Source organism: Phasianus colchicus, chromosome 1, assembly GCF_987193195.1.
Source record: "Phasianus colchicus chromosome 1, bPhaCol1.hap1.1, whole genome shotgun sequence".
Taxonomy (NCBI): Eukaryota; Metazoa; Chordata; class Aves; order Galliformes; family Phasianidae; genus Phasianus; species Phasianus colchicus.
The window spans coordinates 130,988,816-131,014,069 of record NC_143436.1 but is presented as its reverse complement, the minus strand read 5'-3'; the positions used below and the strand labels follow the sequence as shown (position 1 = coordinate 131,014,069).

General features: G+C 50.1%; 1 protein-coding gene across 1 annotated transcript; it reads left to right on the top strand.

Moving 5' to 3' along the window:
* The first annotated feature begins 16,866 nt into the window (after positions 1-16,866).
* Positions 16,867-24,799, top strand: SHOX (SHOX homeobox). Its single transcript, XM_031596039.2, has 5 exons — positions 16,867-17,196; positions 19,462-19,670; positions 23,606-23,663; positions 23,744-23,832; positions 24,397-24,799. The coding sequence occupies exons 1-5, from the start codon at positions 16,923-16,925 to the stop codon at positions 24,640-24,642; spliced, it is 876 nt and encodes a 291-aa protein (XP_031451899.1). The 5' UTR covers positions 16,867-16,922; the 3' UTR covers positions 24,643-24,799.
* The last annotated feature ends 455 nt before the right edge of the window (positions 24,800-25,254 follow it).

Below are 25,254 nucleotides of genomic sequence, written 5' to 3'. Positions count from 1 at the left end.
CTCCCACCCCCCTTCCTCCTTCTGTCCCTGTAAACTGCTATATGTTGTCGTTTAAAAATCTTCTATCTGCTCTGGCTTCCTTCACTGTACATAATGGGGCTTTCTGGAAAATGCCTTTTGGAGGCACAGGATATCTGTCCAGCTCACACTGATTTTGCATGGATATGGTCTTGTTCTGGTGAAAGGTCCATGAGCAAAATTTGTCAAGAAGGACATCATCCTAATTCTGTTTGAAACTGACAAAAGAAACATAATAACCAGTGCTATTACCAGAAACACACAAATGCGAACAGACTTCAACACGTTCAGTGTTAGATCCTTGTATATTGGGCTCGTTCACTTATTCATGTCCCAAATGGAGCTCCTATCTGTGCATCTCGCAGCATGTTGTGTGACTTGGTGCAATTCTGCTATACTAACTCCAAACTCATGAAGAAGAAAAAATCCAAGTGTCAAATAACTGCGTGTTGCGTACGTACATCGTAACAGCTAACAAAATGCGTGCTTATGCCATGCAGGAAGGGGAAATCTGCAGCCTTGTTAACACTGTTGAAATGAGAGGCAGAAAAAAATCTGAAATTGTGGGTCTACCTTCATACCAACACAAGATGGATCCTGCCCCCATACAACTGTGCCAAGGAACAGGGCAAAACACTCTCTTAGAAATAGCTTGGACTGAATAGTTTGGAGACGCTGCAACCTTGTCATTTCCGGGGAACTGATCAGAAATTTTCCATCTAAATTTGAACTGATCTGAAGTGGAATGAAAATGGTGCCAAGCTGTTAGCAAATTCTTTGTGCCCACCCTCCGTTTTCCTATGGTTCTTCTTGGGCCTGTCTCGCCTCCTGGGATCACTGAACATTCCACTCCTGAGTTTGTTGGAAGCTTATCTGATTCTCTACCCTTAAAGCACAATTTCTGAGAAATTTATGTACAATGTAGTGAATTGATATAAAAGTAAACATTTATTATACAGAGAATGAATACTGAAAAGCAATTTTATTTTATGGAAAAATCATTCTGTCAGAGACGCTATGCACATGATCTAATAAAGCTCTCAGGAACACATGAGGGAAATGCGGGGTTCTTTCACGTTGGGGTGAATTTCACATGTAAGACCTCAGCTACACTGAGATCATGCTGTGAAGCAACCTATTGTATACATTTTGCATTGAAAACAAAAGGTAGAACTTCATTGAAATAATCATAAAACTATTTTTCCTATACTAACTACAGCTGTGGGGCATGTTTCTATGGAAACAGTTTTCCTTATGTGCTTCTCTATAGCTAAAGGTCTCAAATGGACCTTCTGTCTACTCATTGCCTGTATAAACTGCAGATTCTGTACAATAATCTCTAACACAGATCAGCTGAATCTCCTGATATGTGTCAGAAAACATTATCAGGAGGCAAACACCAGTTATTGCAGGTTCCCATAAATTTATAGATAATCAGGTCCTTAGTGGCAAGTTGGCATCTTCAGTGTAAGGACTGTATTGAGGAGTTCTGATTAGAGGTCATTGTCCTACCCAAAGCTGTAACACACAGCCAGGAATTCTGCAGCTTCACCTTTGCTGTACGAAGATTTATGTTGCTTTGATTTGAATAATTTATGCTGCATAGTGCCTTTCAGATACCAGAAGCTATAAACAATTTGTTCTTTGTTGACATAAGTAAAACACTTGCAAAATCGCTGATTAAATAAACTGTACACCTTTAATACTTTTCTTACGGTAAACCATCATTGTAGGAAGAGAAGGCATAAGTTAACCTGATATTCTTTCAGTGATACCTGACAGCACAAGTTGTTGGTAGATAAAGCCACGTAGACTATGAGACAGCTGCTATTTAAAAATACAGAATAAACCTTTTTATGTATGCTCAAGCTATAAGGTAGTAGTACATAGCGTGCAAGCTCTTTTTATATTCCTTTTACATTCAGAGACACAGAAATGTACAGATACACAAATCCAGTCATTTTTATATGCCTATGTACAAATAGTATTCTGTGGACAAATAATGCAGATGCAGATAAAGTATAGAGACTGTGATACCTACATGACTGGGTCTCATTCAGTCTAGTAAAAGGCAATAGGTACATCTATGGGGGCAGCTCCAAAAGTAACACCTCCTATTTTATGATGTTGGCCCACAACATCAGATGCAGATGTTGGTGGTATGGCAGTAGAGCTCAAACCTTCCCACCAACAGCCCATTATATTTTGTTGCCATGCAATAGATGGCAGCAAAGGGGCAGCCTGGCAAGATGGTGCCTGGCATGGAAGTGCGGTTGAAGCAAAGGTGTGTCATTTAATTCCTCCATGTGGAAAAAATGGCAGCAATTGACATTTTTTGAATGCTTGCTGAATGTTTTTGGAGACCAAGCAGTGGGTGTGAGCACAGTGAGGAGGTAGGTGTTGCATTTTGTTAGTGGCAATAGAGACAGTGGGTCATTTCCACCGGTGCAAATTTTTATAAGTGTGGCATTCAACTCTTGTTCTGATGAAAATGCATAGACAATGGTGGTGACTGCTGAAAACCAGTGTTTCTTAGCTGAGAATTTGCTCTGTCAAATATTTTTATTGTGCTCTTTAGAGCTGTTGTAGTTTTGATGGAAATAAATAGGAGGCATTACTTTCAGAGTGTCATATGTGCATTTATCATAATAAGCAGAAAGATTTATTTTCAAACTGTGGACTGTTATCAAAGAACATCATGGTCCACAGCCATGCATATTGCTGCCAGAATGAAATTGTGTTATAACAACTCCTAGTAAACTATGAAGTTTACAGGCAGTAACTTGCAGCCCTGGTACAAGAAAGACTTTGGAATGGGTCTGGTCCAGAGGACGGCCAAGAAGATCATCACAGGGCTGGAGCAGCTTTCCTATGAAGACAAGCTGAGGTAGTTGGGCTTGTTCAGCATGGAGAAAAGAAGAGCCTGGGGAGTTCTCATTGCAGTTTTGCAGTACTTGAAGGGAGATCATGTGAAGGAGTGAGATCAACATTTTACAAGGGCAAATAGTGCCAGGACAAAGGGGAATGGCTTTGAAATAAAAGAGGATAAATTCAGGTTAGATGTTAGGAAGAGATCCTAACATGGCTGCTCAGAGAAGCTGTGGATATCCTATCTCTGGAGGCATTCAAGGCCAGGTTGGTTGGGGCCCTGGGCAGGCTGAGCTGGTGAGGGGCAGCCCTTCCCACAGCAGGTGGCTGTACTCAGTGTACTTAGTGTCCCTTCCAACCTAAGCCATTCTGTGCTTCTATGAACCTGTGAGATCTTGTTATTGTGCAGGTGAATAAGACTCATCCTACTCATCTTTGGAGTTTAGCGTGACTCCAGCAGAGCTGGACAGTCAGAAATGTCTGATATTTTATGTAAGAATTTCCTCTTTCTGGTTTTATTCTGTGGCACAGTGTTTTTGGACACTAATAGAAGACTTTGATATGTACTTTATGTTTTCCATATACTGTAAGGTGGCTAAATCTGCTATCTATGAGTCTTACCTATGAGTAAATGTGCTTGGGCTAACCTTCCTAGCTGGGCATGCTGCATTTGGGTGAGGGGCAGCAGGAGGGAATGAACAAGGAGGAAATCATGAAGAACTCCATCCTGGCTCTTGCTGTTTTCTGGGAACGCCTAGAAGCTGAAGACAGCATCCTTGTTTATTACTGCCTCTGCAGCCCCGCCATGCAGTCCATATTGTCATCACCATATATTATAAGCCATGGATTGGGAAGAAAATTTCTCACTGTAGAAAAGGATGCAGATTTCCTGAACTCACCATTATGATTGTTTATACCAGAGCAGAGTGTGTTCAGAATAACCAGAGGTTGCTGTAAGCATGTTGGAATCAATCTGTGACCTCCTAGAGGACTTTCATCCTTCTTTTTGTCTTTTTCCACCACTGTTATATAAATTTGATTCCAGTGTTTTACTGTTGTTTGGATAGCCAGGGCTTTTATTTCCTCCAGATGAACGTTTTGAAATGTGTGGAGTCTTGAAAGATAATTCAGCACAGGGAGACCTGCAGAGTAATTCAACGGTGGTGGATCTCACTGGATCTAACAAAGGGAAAGGTGTGGAAGAAGGACATCCTGCTGAAGAGAAATATGGTCAGAAAGACAAAAAAAAAAAAAAAAAAAAGACAGAATTAAAAAAAAAAAAGCTTTTATGTTCTCAGTTTACACATTTTGATTCACTGCAGGCATTTTTCAACAAGTTAACATCAGCCACCCATGAATACCTCTGTCAGACAAAATATCTGAGATTGCATTACAGAATGTATTGAAATGTTAAATATCTGTTTATTGTTTTGTTTTGCTTTTTTAATTATTAATTACTGACTGATGAGATACAAGTACTTGTGGATTATGGGCAATCCTTTCAAATATATAAACGTATTTCATAGTTAGGTCTCAGTTCACAGTCACATTCAAGAACCTAATACTCAGCTCCAGATTTATGCAAGAGCTATATTAAAGAGATACAACCTAACACTATAACATTTGCTATTCTGCTTTTTTTTTTGCCTTTTTTTTTTTTTTTTTCCAGTTTGTTCTCTTTTTTTGTTCTTACTGTTAACATATCCAAGCTTAGTGAAACTGCATCTAAGCCCCATGCACCTGCTTGGGCTTACCTCCCTTCTCACAATTGTCAAAGTAAATCTCTGTTAGGGTTAAATGCAAAAAAAAATGAATAAGCAAGGAAAACTGCATTAAAAAGAAGGCTCTCTGGAGCCAGAAACATCTCTGCTCTGTAGCTTTCTTTGCCCCTGGCAGAGGCCAGTGTTGCAGGGCAGCTCACAAATGTGAGCACCAACATCTGGGATCACCTTGCACTGTGTGCAAACTCCCTTTTCCCCAACCCACATCAACAATGTGAAGCCTGCTCAGACCTTGAGCTGCAGCTACTCTGATTCCCACTGCATTTAACACCGATGTTTTACCAGCTAGCTGTGGTTCTGTGTTTTCAGCTCTGAAGAGCTCCTTTGCTAAAATAATGTTTCCATCATTTATAAACACTGCTTTCCACCATCGCTTTAGCACCAGGCATGTCAGCATACATTTAAGCTATCTACACCTCTATCTCGACTCACCCTTTGAATTATGGAAGAGCAGTAAGAGCTGCCTATCGGAATGGCAACTTCATTAATCAGCCTTTTAATTTCACACTATATTGCTGCTAGGGATGAAGAGATACCTGTCTTGGGTTTGGCTAAACCTATGCTAAATGCAATGTTTACAAAGGAAAGCACCACACACACACACAGAAATAAATGTTGGACAAGAAATAATCATATTTGCAGTTAGAGACTGTGTTTTCTATTCTAAGCACATCCAGCCCTTTCCCTTCTTTGTTTTGTGACATGCAGTTTTTAGGTTGTTCCTTTCACTTTGCATTTTGTGGGATGGAGATACCTGAATAAACTTCCCTTTAAAACCTCTGTCCCAAATCTTGGTCTTTTTGTTCCCTTCTCCGTTAGTTAATATGGCCTGTGTTGAAGCCCTGTAGCAACAATGCAGCAGATCTCAGGGTGAGACCTTGCAGGATGAAGAGGTAATTCTTTGTCAGAGTAGGATGGGTCTGGCTTGGTTACTCTCCCAACCTGCACACTTCCATGTCCCAAGTCATGTACGATCATGGCCAAGACAGAAATCCCAAATCCCTGTGGTGACAGCCAAGAATAGAAGGTTCAGTATTTCAGAAGCAGCAATGCATCTAAATCTATTTCCCAAGAAGAAGGAAGTGTCGTGCATCTCCATCATGAGCAAATGACTCGGGACCAGTCTGTTCTGGAGAGGGCGGTTACATTAGTAGTTTTGATATTTAGCATCAGAAATTTATGGTCTGTGTCCATCAGAAACACAGTAAACAGTGATATTTAGGATGGCAGTGTAATTCAGGAATGAAAGGACCCCAGTGGGTCACCCAGTCCAACTCTAAGTATAGTCCCATATGCAACTGAGCTGTACGCACTTATAGCTGTGTATGTCTCATAAGACTTCCTTCAGTTTTTTGAAGAACATGAATATGAAGGTTATATGAGTGTTTTCCTAGTGAATGTTGACTTGGATTAAGGAGTCTATGTAATTTATTGTTTGTCAAATATAATTTTAAAAAGACAAGAAAGCATTACTAATGTTCTGTAAATAGTTTTGCTTGGCAAATAAATTTCAGAATTTTGGATGATTGTTTTGCAAAATTCTTTATCATTCTTTACACTGAAGATGACTTCCAGACCTAAGCCTGATGTCTTCCTTTCAGCTTGGCAAATAGGAGAAACACATGAGGTCACATGGCTTGCAGCTGAAGACTAACTTGGAGGTAGGAAAAACTGGTGACTGCTGAGCCTTGTTACTGATCGACTGTCTAATAAAATATAAAAATGAAGCAATGTTAAGAAATGTCTGTTCAACCACTCCTGCCAAAAATCTTTCTTAAAGTACAATTTAGGATTAGAAAATGTACTAATGCAATTTCTCTCCCACTGGACCTGTTTTATTTTAAAATCACTTTAGAAGTAATAGAAATTCTAAGCGTCCACAGTTTACGTTTGACATTTCATCCAATCTATCTGTTATGTAAGGATGATATATTTGAATATGGAGGATCTTGAGGCACAGGAACGTTGCCTGGTAATGCACAAATAGACCACAAAGGAAGTTTTCTTCTCCCTTGCTCACATTACGATTCTCTGAAGGATGGTATCATTTTCACATCTCCTCCCTCAAGCAGCATGAAGTCTGTGTCCACAGAGCCTGGATATTTGCCGTGGGAAAACAAAACAACAAACAGGGATGAAAATGAAACAAAACAACTCTTCTTTTTTTTTTATGAAAAATCTTAGAAAGTAAGGGACAAAAACATAGCCATGTTTAGTTGCTTTTACTAGTAAGTTATTTTTAAAATTAATTGCATCTGTGTGCTTCTGGAAAAACAATCACATGAGCTATGACGTAAAAATTTAAACAAGGAAAATTATTCAGAAAACCCCAATGCATTTCACTCATGTATTTGTAAAAAATAGGGATTAGTAGTTCCAAGTATTTAAGTGAACATGCAATTGCCCAAACTGTGACTGCAGCAGTCCTCACTGCTGCTTATGTGTGCACGTGAAGCAGCTGAGAGGAGCACCCACTGCTTCCCTGTCATAGGGAGAAAGAGGTTGCCTCTGGCAGAGGCATGGCAAAAACAGCTGTGATGGAGACTCCTTAAACTGTTCCAGCTAGGTCTGCCAGATTTAATCTGATCATACCCCTCTTTTACTGTAATACAAAAAAAAAAGCCCAACAGTGTGTAATTACTTAACAGTGCGTAATTACTTAAACCTTCCTTCTCAAATGCACTCTCTAATTTGAGGTGCCTCACCTTTGGTGATTTGTGAGGTACGTGGGACAGGATTTTTGAAGAGAATGGCACTTCACTTACAAATGTTGAAGACAACAGAACTTGACAACACACACTGCGGCTTTACATCCAGACATGTCTTAAATTAGAGAGACCACGCTGGGCTCTGCTCTCTCCTGCCACTCCAGCACAGGATCCGTGCATCTACATGGTGCGGGTGCGGGGTCTACATCGTGCATGGTTCCTGTCTTTCCATGCAACATCGCCCTGAGAACTGCAGGTTTGGTGATGGGCAGGGAACATGTGGAGATGTTGTGAGATACTGCCCTGCATTTGGCTTCCAGGAAGGAGATGTGATAAGTGCCGAGGCCAAAGGAATAAAAGGGAGAGGACCCATTCAACTTATTTTCTGTGGTATGGAAAATGCCTAAGGGTCCCAGGGAACACGACACGACACCGTCGAGCAGTAGACACAACAAAAATAGAAGCAAAGCCCTGAAGTGCAAATAAGGCAAGCAAATGAAGGCAAGATGCTCTCTTACAACTCATTTTGAACTTGGGAAACCGAGGCAGGGAGAGATTAAATAGTGATTTTGCTCAACAGCACATAGGAAATGCATGGCAAAGCCAGAGACCTCCTCCAGTTCGCAAAACCCAGGTGTTCCTAAACTACAGCCGGGCAACCTCTCAGCCCTCTTTCGTGCCCTGTTCTTTTACTCCTGCCTCTCACTGATTTCTTTTATCTACATCAAGGCTTTCATATTACAATAGCACTGGCCTCCTGATTTTTTTATTTCTTTACTAAACCTTGTATATAACATGATATATTGAGCTCCATGCCACACCTTAGATCAAAGCATGTCTTCCTTCAAAGAGAAGCAGTGGCATTCAGGGCAGGGGGAGCTGCCCCCTCCTGCCCTGATGTCCCTATCCAAACTCCCCACCGAGTCACAGCAAGGACAGCCATAGCTTGGAGAAAGGCCACCATGAACTCTGATAATGCTGACAAGCCTCACTCCCCATGAACACAGTGAGGATTCATTAGCACAGAGAGGAACGAAAAATATATAGGATGAAGAAAATTAGGCAAATCAGAGTTGCATTCAATTTTGCCTCTTCTACCAAAGGTCCCTGGAGGAGCACAGACAGTTTAACCACTTTAACAAGCTGCAGTGTCCAGAGGCGATGTACTTAACTCTCTTTCTCCTTACACTCTGAGCACCCTGCTCCTTGTTTTCTGCTTGTTGCCAGCTTAGCTTATGTAGGATTTTGTCCCTCTAGCCCAACACCAGCTTGTAGCATATTTCTCCAAGATCTGTCCCCTCCATTCTCTCATTTATTTGCATCAATGGAGCTGCAGCAGACTGTCTTCTGCCTTCTCCCAGACTGGAAAGGCACTCAGGGCTCCAAAACCTTCCCTATCCCTCTGTGCACTTTTTGCTGTCCCATTGTGGCAATAGCTTGGCACTCTTGGTGTGTACCTCGGAACTTCCCTGCTGCAGCCTAGCTAACCACGGAGAGCTGATAATCTACTAATTAATAACATGGAGTTAGTGAGTAACTCATGCTTTACAAATAAGTCAGCACACAGAGGTCTCAAGACCCCGGTGCATCCAAAGGAAGCCCGAGAGAAACTAATTGACATCTGTGGGGGCTACAAGGTCTGTTGGCTAGCCTTGCAGCTCTCCACAGCTGCTCATGCATACCCAGAGGAGCTAGGAGGAGGCTGCAGGCAGCCAATTTTTAAACAAAGCCAGAAATCTCCTCATCGTTGTGGATGGGTGAAAGCTTGCGTGCATGGCGAGGAGTTTAAACAGAAGTGAATCTGCAAGGAACGTGTGGCCTGATGTGGGTGCACCAAAGCTTAAGTGCTGCTTGCTTAGCAATGTTGAGGACAAGATTTCCTTCTTAAAAAAAAAAAAAAGAATAATCACTCTTCTCCCTGATAGCAACTCCCACCCCCTGCTCCAAAAGGAACAGTATGACTCTGTGAAGCAGAGAGGCCTGCATGTCAGCCCTGGGCCTCCATTTCTTTGGGGCTAATAGAGGGGACCCAACACTTTCTGAAGGCATCATCCTTGTTGCCAAGCAGCTGAGTCGTCAAGAGCAAGCATTGGGCAAACCACTGGTGGGGCAGATCTGATAAAAGAAAGCAGCTGGGACAAGACCCAGAGCCTTCAGTGTGGGGCAAGGAGGGCACATACTCCACTTGGCTGCTTCTATTGCCACCAGCATCACCCATTCCACTGGAGCAGCAGCTCCACCAGGCTTGAAGGGCAGTCCCACTGCTCCATGGGTGCCCCAGGAGTGCAGGTCCCAGCCCTGCTGTCACCCCAGGCTTCTCAGAAGCCAGCACAGACCTGAGGCTCTGCATGAAGCCAGGTCTGGCAGCGAGGCTTACCCCAAGCAGGCTGCTCACAGCCTGCAGGCCCCAGCACAAAAAGCAGCTTCTATCAGTGCTTCCAAAAACTGGCCATAGGTGTGGCAGGCAGAGGAAACCTTTGAAATGACCATGAAGCACACAGCAGGGTTTCAGTTTTCCGTGCTGTGTATGCTGGGTGCTGCAAGGCCGCATCCTGTTGGTCACTTGCAGTTCCTGGCAGCATGGGAAGCCCTGGCTGAAATATGGGCACAATGCAGGGGAAAACCACAAGGACAGGATGTTCCCCTCATAAGGAAACTCTAGGGAAATTAGAAGTGTTCTGTGTGTATCAGAAAGAGATTTGGATGTGCCATTCAATGGCTGAGTGTACTAAATGAAGGTTGTCACATCACTTATCCCTCTGGCTTTCCTCTGCCAGAGCATGTCTTTCTGGCTGCTTCCACTCTTTCTTTTTTGTGCTGGACACAGGGCTGCGCTGCAGGGAAGAACAGCCCAGCTTGGGCAAAGCCAAGGGTCCCATCTGGGTAAATGCTCCTCCCAATAGTGGCTTTTGCTCCGTGGAAAGTTGGGGATGTTTGCAAGGGAACAGCAGCCACAATGGGACAAGGAGCCAGGGAGCACCCCCAGCTGCCTCCCGGGGGCCATTCCACCACAGGGCTGGGAGTCAGCCTGCAGCAGGGAATGAGGAGCCTTTCCATGTTATTGCTCACAAGGCAGAAAGCCAGTAACCCCTTCTTCCCTCAAAGCTCCAAGGAGCAGAAGGAGAGGACGAACCCGTGCCATTCTCCCCACCAAACTCTCAGAGCCTCGTTTGTGGAGGGGGGGGCTTGAAAGCCCAGCAGGCTGCTGCTGGATAACCTGGTTGCAGCGCTCATTCTCTTCTACCTAGAGCTACTGTTCTCGGGCTTCCCACCTCCCCAGCTCTCACCTACGGTAATCCCGATCATAAGCACCTCTGCGCAGCCCTGCCTGCAACGCGGAGCCCTGCCTGCCGCCGCCGCGAGAATGTCTCCATTGTGGCCCTGCACAGGCACTGTATATAATCTTTCTCTGCCAATATATGTCTTCATGAGCTGCTCCCCTCCCCCTGCCGAAAATAAAACGGCTATTCTTTTCTGTTTTAAGTAGATTTCGTGCAATAAAAAACGTTTTATTGCTTCCAGTAATTGGTATTTAATTTGCAGGCCTTTACAACTTGCAAAGAACAGACTGCTTGAGCCGGAGCACTGGTATGTGTGCGCACTTTGTGGATTTTATTCCACTGGCACTCGCTTAGTTGACCGGTGTAAAATGATACAATTATGGTTTTGCAATCAGAAAGGTTGCAGATAAAGACCCAGAGAGACGTTACAGGGTCCTGGGTCCAATTTGAAGCAGCAGGCAGGGCCATATAATTTTAGGGGGCGCTGCCAGCCTCAGACATCAAAACTTGACTCCTGTTAAGTGTTTTCTATTTTACTGTCAAAATATCAAAGGCTGCTATTTAAACCCTGACTCTCTTAAAGTTGATTTTCTTTCTCTCTCCTCCCTACCCCCCTTCCCCTCCATCGTTTTTTTTTTTTCTTTTTTTTCTTTTTTTCTTTTAACTGCCCCGATAAACACGAGCCGAGGCGACCTGTGAATCACTCATTGAGCAGAGGCACTGCAGCTCTTTAGGGCTTAAGCACCCGAAGTACTCAGACCCCATCCCCTCGGATAGGGAAGCAATGAGACAGTCCCGACCCTCGGGGCGTCCGTCTCCTCGCCCACCCGCAGCCCACGGGCGCGGGGCCGACAGGCGGCCGTACATCTGCCCTCCCCAGCGCACCGCTGCCCCCCGGCCGCCCGGCGGGCACCTCAGGGCGAGAACCACTGCGGGAGGATCGACCGCGGAGCCCCACGCCTCTCCCACGCCGAGTGCCGCCCGCCCGCGGGGCCGGAACGCACCGGCGGCAGTCGTGGGCTGCGTCCTCCGCGTGTAGCGTGGTATGGAAGCGGAGGTAAATCCACGGGCTTCTGCCCGTAATGACCCCGCAAATGAATTATTCCTTCCCCCGAGGATCGAGCAGTTCCTGATTTAAGTTTGCTCGAACGTTTCGAGAAATTTCGTTCTGGGGGAGAAGAGACAGCCGTGCCCCTGACAGAATAAATAAATAAACACCGAAAGGGTCTTCTGTAGGAAGAGAGGTAATGTGCTCAATTATTTTCTGAAAAAAGATCATAACATCTGGAAATTGATATCAAATGGTGTACAGCCCCTGAGAGACGATAAACTTCCACTGGATAATATTTCCACTAGAAATCTTAATAATCCCATAAATCTTCCCTGCGAATTGGGAAAATGTAACAGTTCATTGAAATGCTCATTGGGAAATAATTGAAAAAATGTAATAGTTCGCTGAAATATTCGAGGTTTTTTCTGCCTTTGGTGCTGTTGCTAACTCCGTGCATGTGTGTAAATATCCCTACTTCGTTTTAAAGCCGTACGCCGAATATTCCCTGGAGCGCTGCATACCGTAAAAGCAAAATATGCCCTTTTGACTTATTAATCATTATTACAGAGCTCAGCGCTGCAGCGTCCCTCGCACAGGGCTGGGGGAGGCGAACGGCCCTCTGCGCGCATTTTGCGTCCCTACCATCGACGCAAACTTTGCGGCTCAGAACTTTTCCTCTCTCTCTCTCTCTCTTTTTTTTTTTTTTCCTTTTTCCTCCGGCTATTATTATTGCTATTATTATTGTTGTCGTTATTATTTTCCTGACAGACTCTTCCAATTCCTCTCGAGTTATCCCGAGCTACCGAAATCAGGGGGATCGCTCGGGTGTGTGTTTTCGCGCTTAGTTGATGTACCCCTTTGGTTGCATTTCTACGAGTCGGACTAACGAGAACGAAGCCCTCCGCGTTTCTGCCGCACTCCATTCGCTTCTGCAGCCCCCCCCTGCCGGAGCGCTCCGTACGGACCCACCGGTCGGGCCCCGACGGCAGCGCACTTCGGGCAGCCCCGGCCACAGCCCCTCCGCCGTTCGCTTTCCGTCCGAGGTCGTTTCTCTCTCTCTCCTTTGCAAACGTTTTCCTAAAAATAAAACTTCCACAGAAATGTTTTAAGACGAGGTTCGCGAGGAAACGGTTTAATTTTCACCATATGTCGCCACAGATTAAAGGAAAAAAAAAAAAATCTTTCCGCTGAAGCTACCAAAACCAAAATACTCTATTAAAAAAGACTTAATATAAGAATGCGTTCTCCTTAATGCGTCCTCCAGTCCCCCCACCCTGTGGGCCATTTCACGGCCCCCAAAGAAATCTTTCAGGTGGCAGTGAGGCGAAGAAGCGGCGCACTGATGACGGAAGAGCAGCCCCTGCCCCGCGTTAATGCCACCGACGGGTGGGTCCGTGGCAGCCATCCATCGCCGGGACGGAGGGACCCATCTGAATGAAAATCTATTAGCCCTCCTCGCAGAGACGGACGTCGCGGAAATCAATAAAGAGCAGAAAAAGAGAACGCGGCGCAGGTTCCTAAATTAAAAAAAAAAAAAAAAAAAAAAAAAAAAAAAAGAAAAGAAAAAGGAAGACAGACAGACAGACAGACAGACAGACAGACAGACAGAAAGAAAGAAAGAAAGAAAGAAAGAAAGAAAAAAGAAAGAAAAAAAAAAAAGGAAAAGAATCCCATCTATGAACTGTGCGAGGACGGCTGTAAAATCCTGACCCCCTCGATCGATACTGATAAATATTTAATGCTTTCATGCTTTCCTTCTTTTTTTTTTTTTTTTTTTTTTTTTTTTTTCCTAAACACAAATTGAAACCCATTAACGCCGCATCCATTCTTATTATTAAAACAAATTATCCTCGCAATGATGCGCCCTGGAAATGGAGCCCGATTGAAAGGGCAGCCTCGGAAAGATGTTTACTCGCTTTCATGTAAACCAATAAAAACCTGCGGGAGTCCGTAGAGCGGGCGGGAGGGTTTGATGTGCGATATCCATGATTACAGCCCCGGAATTAATCACGGGAGGGAGGAGGGGGGGCAGAGGGATGAGGTGGAGGAGAGGGCTCTGCTCTGTGTTCCGAGCGGCGCTCCCTGAGCAGCGCTCCTTACCGCGCGGTTCCGAGCGGGGATTTCGCTTTTGGCTTATTTGCCCCATTCCGACCGAAATCAGCTGAATGGGGGGGGGGGGATGAGGGGAGGGGGGAGAAGAAGGGGAGGGAAGGGAGGGAATCGGCTCCGCTCTACGTCACGCCGTGAGTCAATGTACAAACGTAAATTCCTCTTAGAAATATGAAATCCAACGCTTTGCTTTGGAAATGCTTAAAGCTGAGGCAACGCTGACACTCATTCAGAATGATTCCCCTCGTTTCGCTCGGAGAAAGCCCCTCACGGGCAAGGGGTCCCTTTGCAGGGGGAACAAAACCCACCAATATATGGATATTAGACGAAATAAGCTCTCTTCGGTTGCACGGGGTGAGGGGACGCTTCCCGCCGGGCAATGCTCGCACAGTGCCTCTTTATGCTGCCCCGAGCGCTGCAGGCGCCGGGTTGAGAACACCCGGGACGGGGATCGGGGTGCGGGGTGCTTTCGGGGTAGGGGGGTTGCTTTGCGGGGTGTTCAGTCCCGTGGAGCCAGAGGAAGGAGGATGGGGAAAGGGGGAAGAAAATGGGGTGGAAATTGGGGGAGGGAAGGGATCAACGCTGTGCTCCGGGGAGGGATTGGAAGGGGGTGGAGTGTGGGAGTTGGTGGCGCGGAGCTCTTTGAGGCCGTGCTGGGAGGGAAGGATGGGGTCCGGGTGCTCCATAGGGTGCCAGGATGTCTTCCCCGCGGAGGCGAAGTAGTTTTGCGACAGTGTCCCAGGAGCTCCGTGCCTGCAGGGAACGGCAGCTCCCTCCTTCCCTCCCTCTGCCTCCTTGCTTCCTCCTCCCCCAGCCCACCTCTCTCACCCAGTCCGTTATCAGAGCGGCACTAAGCGCCATTCCCCCTCGCATCTGCAGCCAAAGTTTGTGACGGGCTCCAAAGTACCCTCACCTTCATCCGCACTCCTCTTCGTGCCCTCGCTGCCCTCACAGTACGGGAGGGGCCGCTCCCCACCTGCGACGGGACGGGTCCGGCAACCCCCGCGCCCCTGTGTGGGCCGTCGGCTGGGTCCCCAGGGGGGAGGAGCTGCGATCTGTACTGCTTCTTTTTATTTTTTTTTCCCCCCACTTTTTTCCTCCTTTCCTTTTCCGATGCTTTGTTTCCCATTTTGCATTGGGAGAGACCCTGAGGCGGGTGCCCTCACGCCCGTGCTCCCCAACAGGCCGCCTCCTCGCAGCCGTCGGTGCCGTCGAGCTGCTCATTTTCCGCGCTGCCGGAGCCGGGGCGGGGGGGAGGGGGGAGGGGAACGGCTGACCCGGGGGGGCAGGAGAAACGGGAGTGCCACGGGGTTTCCCTCCCTCTGGCAGCTGTTTTTTTTTGGGGGGGGGGTTGGGGGTGGGTTTGTCCTGGTCCTCGAGGACAGGAGCCACAGGCGTAGCAGCAGGGCGCGAGGCTGGGAACTGGGAGAGCGGTCCGGGGAGGGCAAACTCTGGCAGCCGAAGTGCAGTGAACATCGCCGAGCATAAGCATAAGCTCCGACGCAGGCACATGGCTGAGTGTGGCTCCGGAATCCGCTTTTTTTCCTTTCTTTCTTTTTTTTTTTTTCTTTAAGACATTGCTCCCACGTCTCCCGTTTGCCCGCATTATTAATGCGGGGCCGTGTGATGCGCGCGGAGCGTTCGTGCTGACAGCTCCGCGTGTTACGATGCTCGGCGTCCGTGGCCCCTCCGCCAGCTCTGGGGGAAGGACGCGGCCGAGACACAGAGGCACAACAACTCGCGCTGCCGACACCCAGCGATCCATCCCTGTCCCCTCCATCATCACTTCCAATTCGCGCAGGGGGAAATTGATTTTTTAAAGCCCTTTATTAATTGCTTCCTCGATTATTTCCCCCCTCCTCCCGCGGAGGTGTTAACTCTGCTGCCGCGGGTTCCTTCGGATTCATTACGCGTATCAGTGGGGCTTTAACGCTGCGCTCATTCCCAGCTCTCTCCCCGAAAAAGGACGAGGTTCCGCGCTCGGGCCGGAACCTCCGCAACGGGCAGCGCGGGGCGGCGGCGTGGGGCTGCTCCGGGGCCAGGGGACGTTGGCACCGAACGGAGCTAGGGCAGAATCCCGAAAGCGAACCGGATCCGTGCTTAAAGCCGGAGGGGTGGGTGCCGTAAAAAAAAAAAAAAAAAAAAAAAAAAAAAAAAAAAAAAAAAGATATTTAAAAAAAAAAAAATTAAAAAAAAAGAGAGAGAGAGAGAAAGGGAGGCAAAAAAAATAAAAAAAAAAAAAGGAGAGAGGCAGACGATGTCGCGCTCCATTTGCCGTGTACGAACTCCCGTGCTAACACACCGCCCCGCACGCACGCAGCAGGACAGCTCCGCAGCCACACACACGCGTTTCCCGCAGCGGCACCTCCGCGCATCGCGCTGACATTGACACCACACGACGGACCGCGCCGTGTCCGCTCCCCCCCCCCTCACCTCCGTTCTCGCTCCCCCCGACCCCACGTACCGCTCTTGGCCCGCGCACCCCCAGCGCACGGCAGCGTTGTGCCCGGCCGGTTGCGGTGTTGACCATTGAATTACGCTGTATCCGGCGGCATTCCCAAAGAGCGCGACAAAAGCACCTCGGCAGCTTTTTTATTCGTTACCTTCTTTTTATTGAACAATGTTTTTCTGTTCGTCTCGCTCCCGTGGCCGCGGGAGCGCAGCCGCCGCCGGGCTCGGTCCGGTTCCGCTCGGAGACGGGCGATCGCTTTCCCCTTCCCGCAGACGGATGGGGGGGTTTGGGGTTTCTCTCCGTCCCCCCCTCCCTCCCGCTCCTCTCTCCCTCTTTTTCCCTTTCGCCTCCCTAAATCAAGGTGCGGAGATGCCAAGCGGTGATGAAACGAGAAGAAAGCCAATTGCTGGCCTGAGGTGGGGGAGATCGCTGCTGGGAGTCCGCCCGCGACCACGGAGCGGGCGGTAATTGCTGCAGACGGGGAGCGGGGGGCTGGGCGGAGGTGGCCATGTATAAATAGTGTGATCTCAAATTGAAAGGCATAAATAACAGCGGGAGTGAGCTCACCCCGCACAGCCCATCTTCCGCCGCACGCTGCGTGCGGGGAGCGCGGCCGAGGCCGGGGGATCCGTGTGGATAGCAGCGCGGGCAGCCATGGAAGAACTCACGGCTTTTGTATCCAAATCTTTCGACCAGAAAAGCAAAGAGAGCGGCGGCGGCGGCGGCGGCGGCAACAAGAAGGAGACCATCACGTATCGGGAAGTTTTGGAGAGTGGGTTGGCTCGCTCCAGGGAGCTTGGGAACTCCGATTCGGCGCTGCCGGACATGACCGAGGGCAGCAATCATTGCCCCGTGCACCTTTTCAAGGACCACGTAGAAAGCGACAAGGACAAGCTGAAGGAGTTTGCCGCGGGCAGGACGGCGGAAGGTAAGAGCGGGGCCCCCCGCCCGCTCCCGGCCCTCGAAACCCCAGCTCGGTGGGCCCGACCCCCCCTCCCCGAGCACCGCAGCGTACGTCCGCGCACCGCGCACGGCACCGTGCGGAGAGAGCCGCAACTTCGGGCCTCCCCCGACCCCTCGCACGGGGCATTTCGCCCATCCGCGCGGATCGGTGCGGGCGAAGCGCGCCCGCGGGGTTCAGTGCTTCCGAGCAGTCGGTGCGCTGCGGTGCGGGGAGAGCTCCGCATCCCGAATGCCCCCCGCTCATCACCTGAACCGGGCCGGGCCGGGGGGACGCGGCGGTCCCGCGTTTCGGGAAGGAATTGACATTAAAGGCGGTTTCCGAGCTGAAATCATGGCCACGCTCGTAGGGAGAGAATTAAAAAGGGAGTGTGTGTGTGAGGAGGGGGGGGATAGAAAGTTGAGAAAGTGTCTCCGGGTGGTGGGACAGGTGGGCCCGCCCGGGAGCTGCCGGCAGAGGGGCAACAAAAGCGGTTTATAGGTGGGGAACAGCGAGAGGCCTCTCAGCCTCTTCCTTCTGTTTGATCTCGTTTAGTAGAACACGGGGTGAAAGGCAGTTTAATATGCAGGCCCAGCGTTGGTTTCGTACCCTTCCCTTTTCCACCTTGGAAGCGATGGGCTCAGCCCCACGTCCCCCATTTCGGCCACAGCCGGTACCCGCAAAGCACTGCCGGGATCGGGAGCGGGGCTGCGCGGCACAGGGAGCCCTCAGCGGAATTACTGAGAGGGAGAGGGTTGGGAAATGAGACCGGGATACAGCAGGGGGAAAAAAAAAATCTTAATAAGCAAACAAACAAGTAAATAAATAAACAAACAAACAAAAAAAAAAAGAGAGAGAGAGAGAGAGAGAAAGAGAAAAATAAAAAAGGAGAAAAAAATAAAAAGGAGAAATAAAAAACAGAAAGAAAGAAAAGAGAACGAGTGAAAAAATAAATCTCCCTGCTACTGCCCCTTTTCCTCGTGTATCGAAATCCTGGCTGTGTGTTTAGCTAATCTCATCTATGGCGAGGGGCCGGGGGTGGGGATGGAAGGGAGGAGTTGGAGCGCACGGAGGTGCCTGTGACAGCTTAAATTCACGCCAGGTTGCAGTCGGATTTCAACTGATTCCTGCGTGTGACTTCAGTGTTGTTAATATTTTATAGCCAGTGCGGATGTGCTGTAGACCCGTATCTCCGAAAGGAGACACAGCTCTTGGGAGCGGCCCGTTCTCGCTGTCGGCATTTGCTGGGTCCGTATCCCGGCTCCTGACAGGGGTTCAAATGCACCCTGAGCAGCCGACACCTCCTGGCCGGACCCTTCCCAGAGCTGTGCGGGGAGCGGACGGGCAGAAGTGAAGGCAGAGCTCTCAGCCCGGTGCTAGATCTGCTTCAGCACAGACACGGCTCGGGACAGTCTGTGAAGGTCAATGAAGTGACGCTGTGCAGTCGGTCATCTGAATTTCTCTGTGCTCTAATCTTATGGGCTTGTAGATATGTACATGTATATGTATGTGAGTGTATACGGATGTGTGTACATATGTATGTGTGTATTTATTATCTGTGTGTATGTATAAAACGTACGCACTTGGTGAAGAAAAACGGCCCCGACCTGGAACTCGCGGGGCAGGGGGGTCCCGGGCACTCCCTCCCCCCCCAGCACCGCTTACCTTCCCGTTAGTCCAGTTTATAAGGGCTTTAGGCCTCCCGGCACTGAGGAGAGTAAGGAGGAAAGAGGGAAATAAAGCCTCTCTGCGGATAAGGAGGGAGTGTTTGGAGGATCTGGGGATACTTCCAGCCCTGAGCCCTTTGCTCACGCCGTGCCGAGTGGGGGGAAAGGGAGGTGGTAAGGGGGAAAGGGTTCCGGTGTCAGCCCATGGAAAGTTTCGTTACGAGGCGAACAGTTCCATCGTGGCTTCACCGTGATAGCGGCGGGGAGCTGCTTACACAGCCCAGTTTACTTCGGGAGAAAAGAGGAAAGCAGAAATCCCATTTCACCACCGCGAGATAGCAGGGCCTCAAGAAAGCAAAGGGAAATTAAGTATATGTACAGAAGCGAATATCTCGATTTTCTGTCGGGAATCGGCCGTGTTCAGTCCGCCGGCGGCCCCCGGCCCAGCCCCGACGGCGCGGCCCGACCCGGCCCAGCGCTGCTCGGCAGCCGGCGCCCGGCGGGGTCCCCGCAGGTGGGGATCGGAGAGGGAGGGGGGAGAGCGGAGCGGTGCCGAGGGGCTCAGTGTTGTTATCTCCTCCCGCAGGGATCTATGAGTGCAAGGAGAAGCGGGAGGACGTGAAGTCGGAGGACGAGGACGGCCAGACCAAGCTGAAACAAAGGAGAAGCAGAACCAATTTCACACTAGAGCAGCTGAACGAGCTGGAAAGACTTTTTGATGAGACTCACTACCCGGATGCCTTCATGCGGGAGGAACTAAGCCAGAGGCTGGGACTGTCTGAAGCTAGGGTGCAGGTAAGAGAAAGGCTCTATGTCTGGAAGCGTCACTGCTCGCTGCCGGCGTATCCCAGCGCGGTGTCCGCTCCGTCCCGAGCGGGAGGCGGAGGAGACGAGTGCTGTACCGTCCTGACACCCTGCCCTGCCCGAGGGCAGCTACTCGCTCCTTTCATTGCCTAGGAACGCGATTTAATGATTTTTTAAACAATTATTATTATCGTTATTGACTGGGGGAGTGGTGGTGACGATGTGTCTCTAGGAACTGCGCGATTGGTTTTATTATTATTATTATTTCATTTGTCATCCTACTTTCCCTTGCAAACGCGTCATTAACTCTCTCTTAATCCTCATTTCTTCCCCCGCTTCCTTTCATGGGGCCGTTAGGAAAAAAAAAAAAAAAAAAAAAAAAAGCTCCGACCATAATCGCCGTGCGCGGGGCCGGGTGCTCGGGGACGGGATTAGCGGGGCGGGGGGAAGGTGCCCCTCCGCCTCACGCAGCGTATGAATGCATGGCACCCATCTGCCGAGTCCCCCCTTCCCCCCTCCGGACGCAGCTAAACACCAATTAGCCCCCTAAGCTCTGCCAACAGGTCCGGGTGCTGCGCCTTCTGGGGCCGTCGGGGCCGCCAGCCTCGGGGGCTCTGTCCTCGGCAACGATTGTTTTTAGCTCGGTTCCCGGCTGGGTACGAGGGAAATACACCCCCTCCCCAAAGCTGACGGCAAGGAGGGAGTGCGTCTCCACAACAGAGGTTTCGTAATCAAACCCAGAACCCCAGGAATAATTAATGGCACCAACCTGTGGCTCCGTGAGGGACACCGCCTCGCTAAGCCAGAACTCGGTGCTCAGAGACCCAACCTCAAACCCCCAAAAAGTTCCCACCCGTACCCTCCGAACGAACGAACCACCCCGGGAGCAGGGGATGCGCGTTTCTAAGGACATCGAGCAGGGTCCCAGAGGTGCCGTAGGCACCCGTCGCAGCTCGAGCCCTGCGGGGGAGCGGGCCGCTGCTTTTCCCGTCCCTAAGGCCCCGCTGGGAGCCCGTGGGCAGGGACTGCTCCTCCCGCACCCCCCTCTGTGTGACAAGCGGCCGCCTCGCTTTAACAGCCGCCTCCTGGAGGCATGTCCCGAATTCAGTAGCGAAGCCGGGCGGTTTGCGTTCACGCTTTGGCTTTTGGAGGATCTTCGTTCCCCCTCCCGCAACCCCCCCCCCCCACCTCAGCCCGTGTTTCCCCGGTGTGAGCGGCTGCTGAGCGTGCGGGGGATCGTGGGGTGCTGAGCGCTGCCGGCCGGCGCCCTCCCGGAAGATTGATCTCAGCACACCATATAAATTAATGAAAAGATTAAACTTTTGCTGAAGGGGACATCAACTCTTATGTCATCTTCCCAGATCTTCTTACTTGGGCTCTGTAATATCTTTCCGAGGCCTTGATGTACTGTTTCTATAAAAATAAATTACTTGTAATTGAATTCTGCACTCTTTCTTTCAAGTACTTTATTACTGAGCAGCACCTTAACAGGATGTGCAGAGTTGCAGGGAAATTGGTGCTTCGAGTGCTCGCAGAGCTTCAAACAGCACCAAAAGAAAAAAAAGAGAGAGAGAGAGAGAGGGAGGAAAAAAAGGCAACGCTGGTTCAGGCTATGAGAAAGACAATATATATATATGTATATTAAAAGGATGTTCTCGTGAATGAAAATAACGCTAGAAAGGAAAGAAATATCAAGAGGGAAAAGAGGAGAGATGGATAATTAATTAAGAAATAAACAGAGCGTGGTATCCATCAGGAGATGGAAGTGGTAAAAAAGCAGAAAGGGAGGGGAAAGGGAAAGATTTTCGTAATATTTTCAGAACTGTTCTCTAATTCCTCTCTGAAGCGCCTGTCCCTTGCTGTTAAAGGATATAGTTTCAATTTAGCGTGGAAATTTGCTGTAAATAAATTGGAGCTCCTATGGTAGCTAGTCCTTATTAACCTTTTATTTTTAGTGTTGTACTGGAAACTCATATCAGCCAGCTGTCAGGGTTATAATTGAAAGTTATGAGACCGTAGTGAGGAGCAGGCAGTAATTCAATTACAACAAATATCTTTGGGTTTATGGTGCAGGGCTAAATTAAATGTCATTATTCACTGTCTCTAATGGAAATCAAAAGGAAATCAGATTAGAGCATTTGTGAAAGAAATCACTGAGTGATCCTTAATGAAGAAATAACTGTCTAAAACAGTGTACTGCGCTTTACTTAGCATATTCATGACTAATTGGAATTGATCGCGAATCACACCGAGCCTGATTTATTATCGCTTAACGCGGCGGCTAATTCATCACTTTTATACCTCATAACCTTATTTTTTCATAGCTAAAGGGAAAGGGCACTTCGTTTTCCAGATTTAAATACAATTTCTGCTTGAAAGATGTTCCGATTTGCAGAAGAAGTTGTTTAAACGCTGCTTAAATTCCTCCTGACAATTTATACTTCTTCGGCGAGGCAGCGAGAGCGGGGACTGGGGGGGGGGGGGGGGGGGGGGGGAGGGAGGCCGGGGCGGAGGTTGGGGGGAACACACGCAAGGAGATTTCCTGCAAGGATTTACAACTGTAAAAAACGCATTATTGTCGCGACCGTGCGGTGATACTTTGCTTTCTTGTATGCAAACCTCGGTAAAAAATGGAGCGGCGCTGCGCGTCGCTGAGATTTGCGCGTCTGCGGAGCGAGCGCAGCCCCGTGCCCTGCGCGGAGCCGGGAGCGCTGCGAGGCGGCTGCACCCGGAATGGGAATGAGAACGGAACAGGGAATGGGAACGGGAGCGGGCAGAGCCCCCTCCGTCCGCCCGCCCCCTCTCTAGGTAGGAGAAACGGTGCTGGAAAGGAGAGAGGGCCGATTCCTGCTTAAGAAAATCACTGAGGTACCCGAGGTAATTAATGCCTTTGGAAGCCTTTCTTTGCACTAATTACTCCGTTGTAAATGACCATCATTAAGGCAATTGAAGAAAGCTTGGAGGCAAAATTTGATGTAGGAAGTGCAGTTAGTATTAATTAACCGTATGATCTCTTGGCAAGTGCGAGAACATCAAAGGTTGGAGGTGTTTACTTAGCGACAAGATTTTATCAGCGGTGAAAGTCAATGTTTGTCCACAATCGGCAGATTTTGTGTGAGGATGGGGCTCTGCGGTGCTTTCTGCTCTGTGTCTCTGACGGTGCCAATGGGGAGAGCCGCCACTCCGAGTCCCTCAAAGGGGCACGGTGATGGGTGAAGGGATGGGCGTTAGGAGTGCTCTAGAAAGGAGGCTGTTGGAGGCAGGGAGGACTGCTTGCTTACGGGCGTCTCTCGGCAAGGGTACAGCGCTGCTGTGTACCCTGTATGGGAGACGTCGCAGTGTCTGCTCAGAAGTCCACAGAAGCGCGTTTTTTTCCTCCCTACGTTTGGGAGTGACTCGGCCCTTTGTTCCCGTTCTGTATCTCGCTTGTCCTCGGAGGTCCCCAGCCTTCCCAGCCCCGGGGGAACGGTCTGTCCCGTCGCTCAAGTGGGCTTTGGCTGCTCCGGACTGATGAGGTGTGATAGGGAAGGCAGCCGGACCGCGGGGGGTCACGGCGAGCTGTGTCAGCGGGGGCCCCGCTGCAGCCGGGTGGCACGGCGACAGTAACGGGGAACTAGGTGCAAGCGGCGGCTGCCGGCCCCCCACACTGTGAGGGGGCTTCCGGGCTCAGTTCCTGTTGGGAGACCCCCCCCCCCCCAAAAAAAAAAAGCGAGGTACCCCCGGGCCCTCCACAGCACGCCGAGAGTCTCGGGGCTGGGCTCTGCCCCCGGGGACGGAGCTGAGCGGAGCTGCTCTGAGCCTCTCCCTCCGGCCTCAGCCCCGCAGTTAATCCGCTTTCTTAGCAACTGCCTCGTCTACCCCCAATTTCTTTTTTCCTTTTTTTTTTTTGTTTGTTTGTTTTGTTTGTTTGCATTTTCTTTTCGCAGGTCTGGTTCCAGAACAGGAGAGCCAAGTGCCGAAAGCAGGAGAACCAGATGCACAAAGGTGGGCAGGGGCCAGCCGGGGGGACGCTGGGGGGCGTGCAGGGTCCCTTCGACGCTCACCGGCCTCGTCTGTGCCCACAGGTGTGATCTTGGGCACCGCCAGCCACTTAGACGCCTGCAGAGTAGCCCCGTACGTCAATATGGGAGCCCTGAGGATGCCTTTCCAACAGGTAGCAGCCCCGCTCTCACTGCCTGTCCCCCCATCTCTCGCCACGCTCCCAAGCCCCACGTACGGGGGGAGGGCACGTATGACACACGCAGCTCAGCGCACAACCCCCCTGGAGCCGAGCGCTTCCACTATTTCGCTCAATGGATGGCGAATCGATTCTTCGGGCCCGGAGGGACCCACGGCCACCTCCTGCTTCTCGCAGGCACGTGGAGGCTGACAGATTAATTGTATTGATTTTGAAAAGCCATATTTGGAGCCATATAATTAAATACATAAATAAACTACTTCTCACCACCCCCCGCCCCCCACTCACGCTCCTACACCCCTCCGCGGAGCTGAAATCTCTGTGCCAACACCGCGCGTTCTCACACGTCGGAAGGGTTCCGAGGCAATCACCGTCCTACCGTGTGTGGGGTTACAAAGGGGCGTCCCTGAGAAAAGAGAGAGAAAACGTCCAACTCAGCTTTCAGCACTGGGGTTAACACGGAGAGGGGATGGGAAGAAGGAGGGAGGGTTGGGGACACACACACACACGGTGCTGACGCGGTGTCTCCGTGCCGCCCAGGTCCAGGCTCAGCTGCAGCTGGAGGGCGTGGCCCACGCGCACCCGCACCTGCACCCGCACCTGGCGGCCCACGCTCCCTACCTGATGTTCCCACCGCCGCCCTTCGGGCTGCCCATCGCCTCCCTGGCGGAGTCCGCCTCCGCCGCCGCCGTGGTGGCCGCAGCCGCCAAGAGCAACAGCAAGAACTCCAGCATCGCCGACCTGCGGCTGAAGGCCCGCAAGCACGCCGAGGCCCTGGGGCTCTGACACGCTCCGGCCTCTCGGCCTCACGCCTCTCCTTTCCGGCTAGCACCGCGGTCCAGGAGCTCCGCAAGGCAGCCCCGCTCCCGTCAGCAGCGCCTTCGGCCGCGGGGAGAGCTGCGCTGCGGGCCGCCCTGCCGCCCCGCTCTCCGGTTTTCCGGTTTTTCTTTTCTTTTCTCTCTCTCTCTCTCTTTCTCTCTCTTTTTTTTTTTTTTCCCCTTTCCTTCGTTTTTATTTTCGATGTCTTTCCCCCTTCCCAACCCTACTCTCCAGCTCTTCCCGGCAGCTCCGTCCCGCCGCTTTCCCAGAGAGGACTTTCGCGGCCCCGCATCCCTCTCCGGCCGCGCACCGCCCCCGGCACCCCACGCAACCCAGAGACTCCGCGGAGGAGAAAGTAGGTGGGAGGAGAGGCAGACAGACAGACAGAGAGGGGGACAGAGGAAAATGGGAGAGGAAACCGTCTCTGAGTCACGTTAAGCCGTGAACGTGGGGGACGCTTCGGATTTGTTGAGCCTGGCAAAAGTCGATTGCTCCGTCAGCATCCCGTCACCTGCTGCTGTCCCGTCAGTTTTGCTACCTTGTGCATGTGTCTAACTAAACACGTTTGGAAGATCAGAA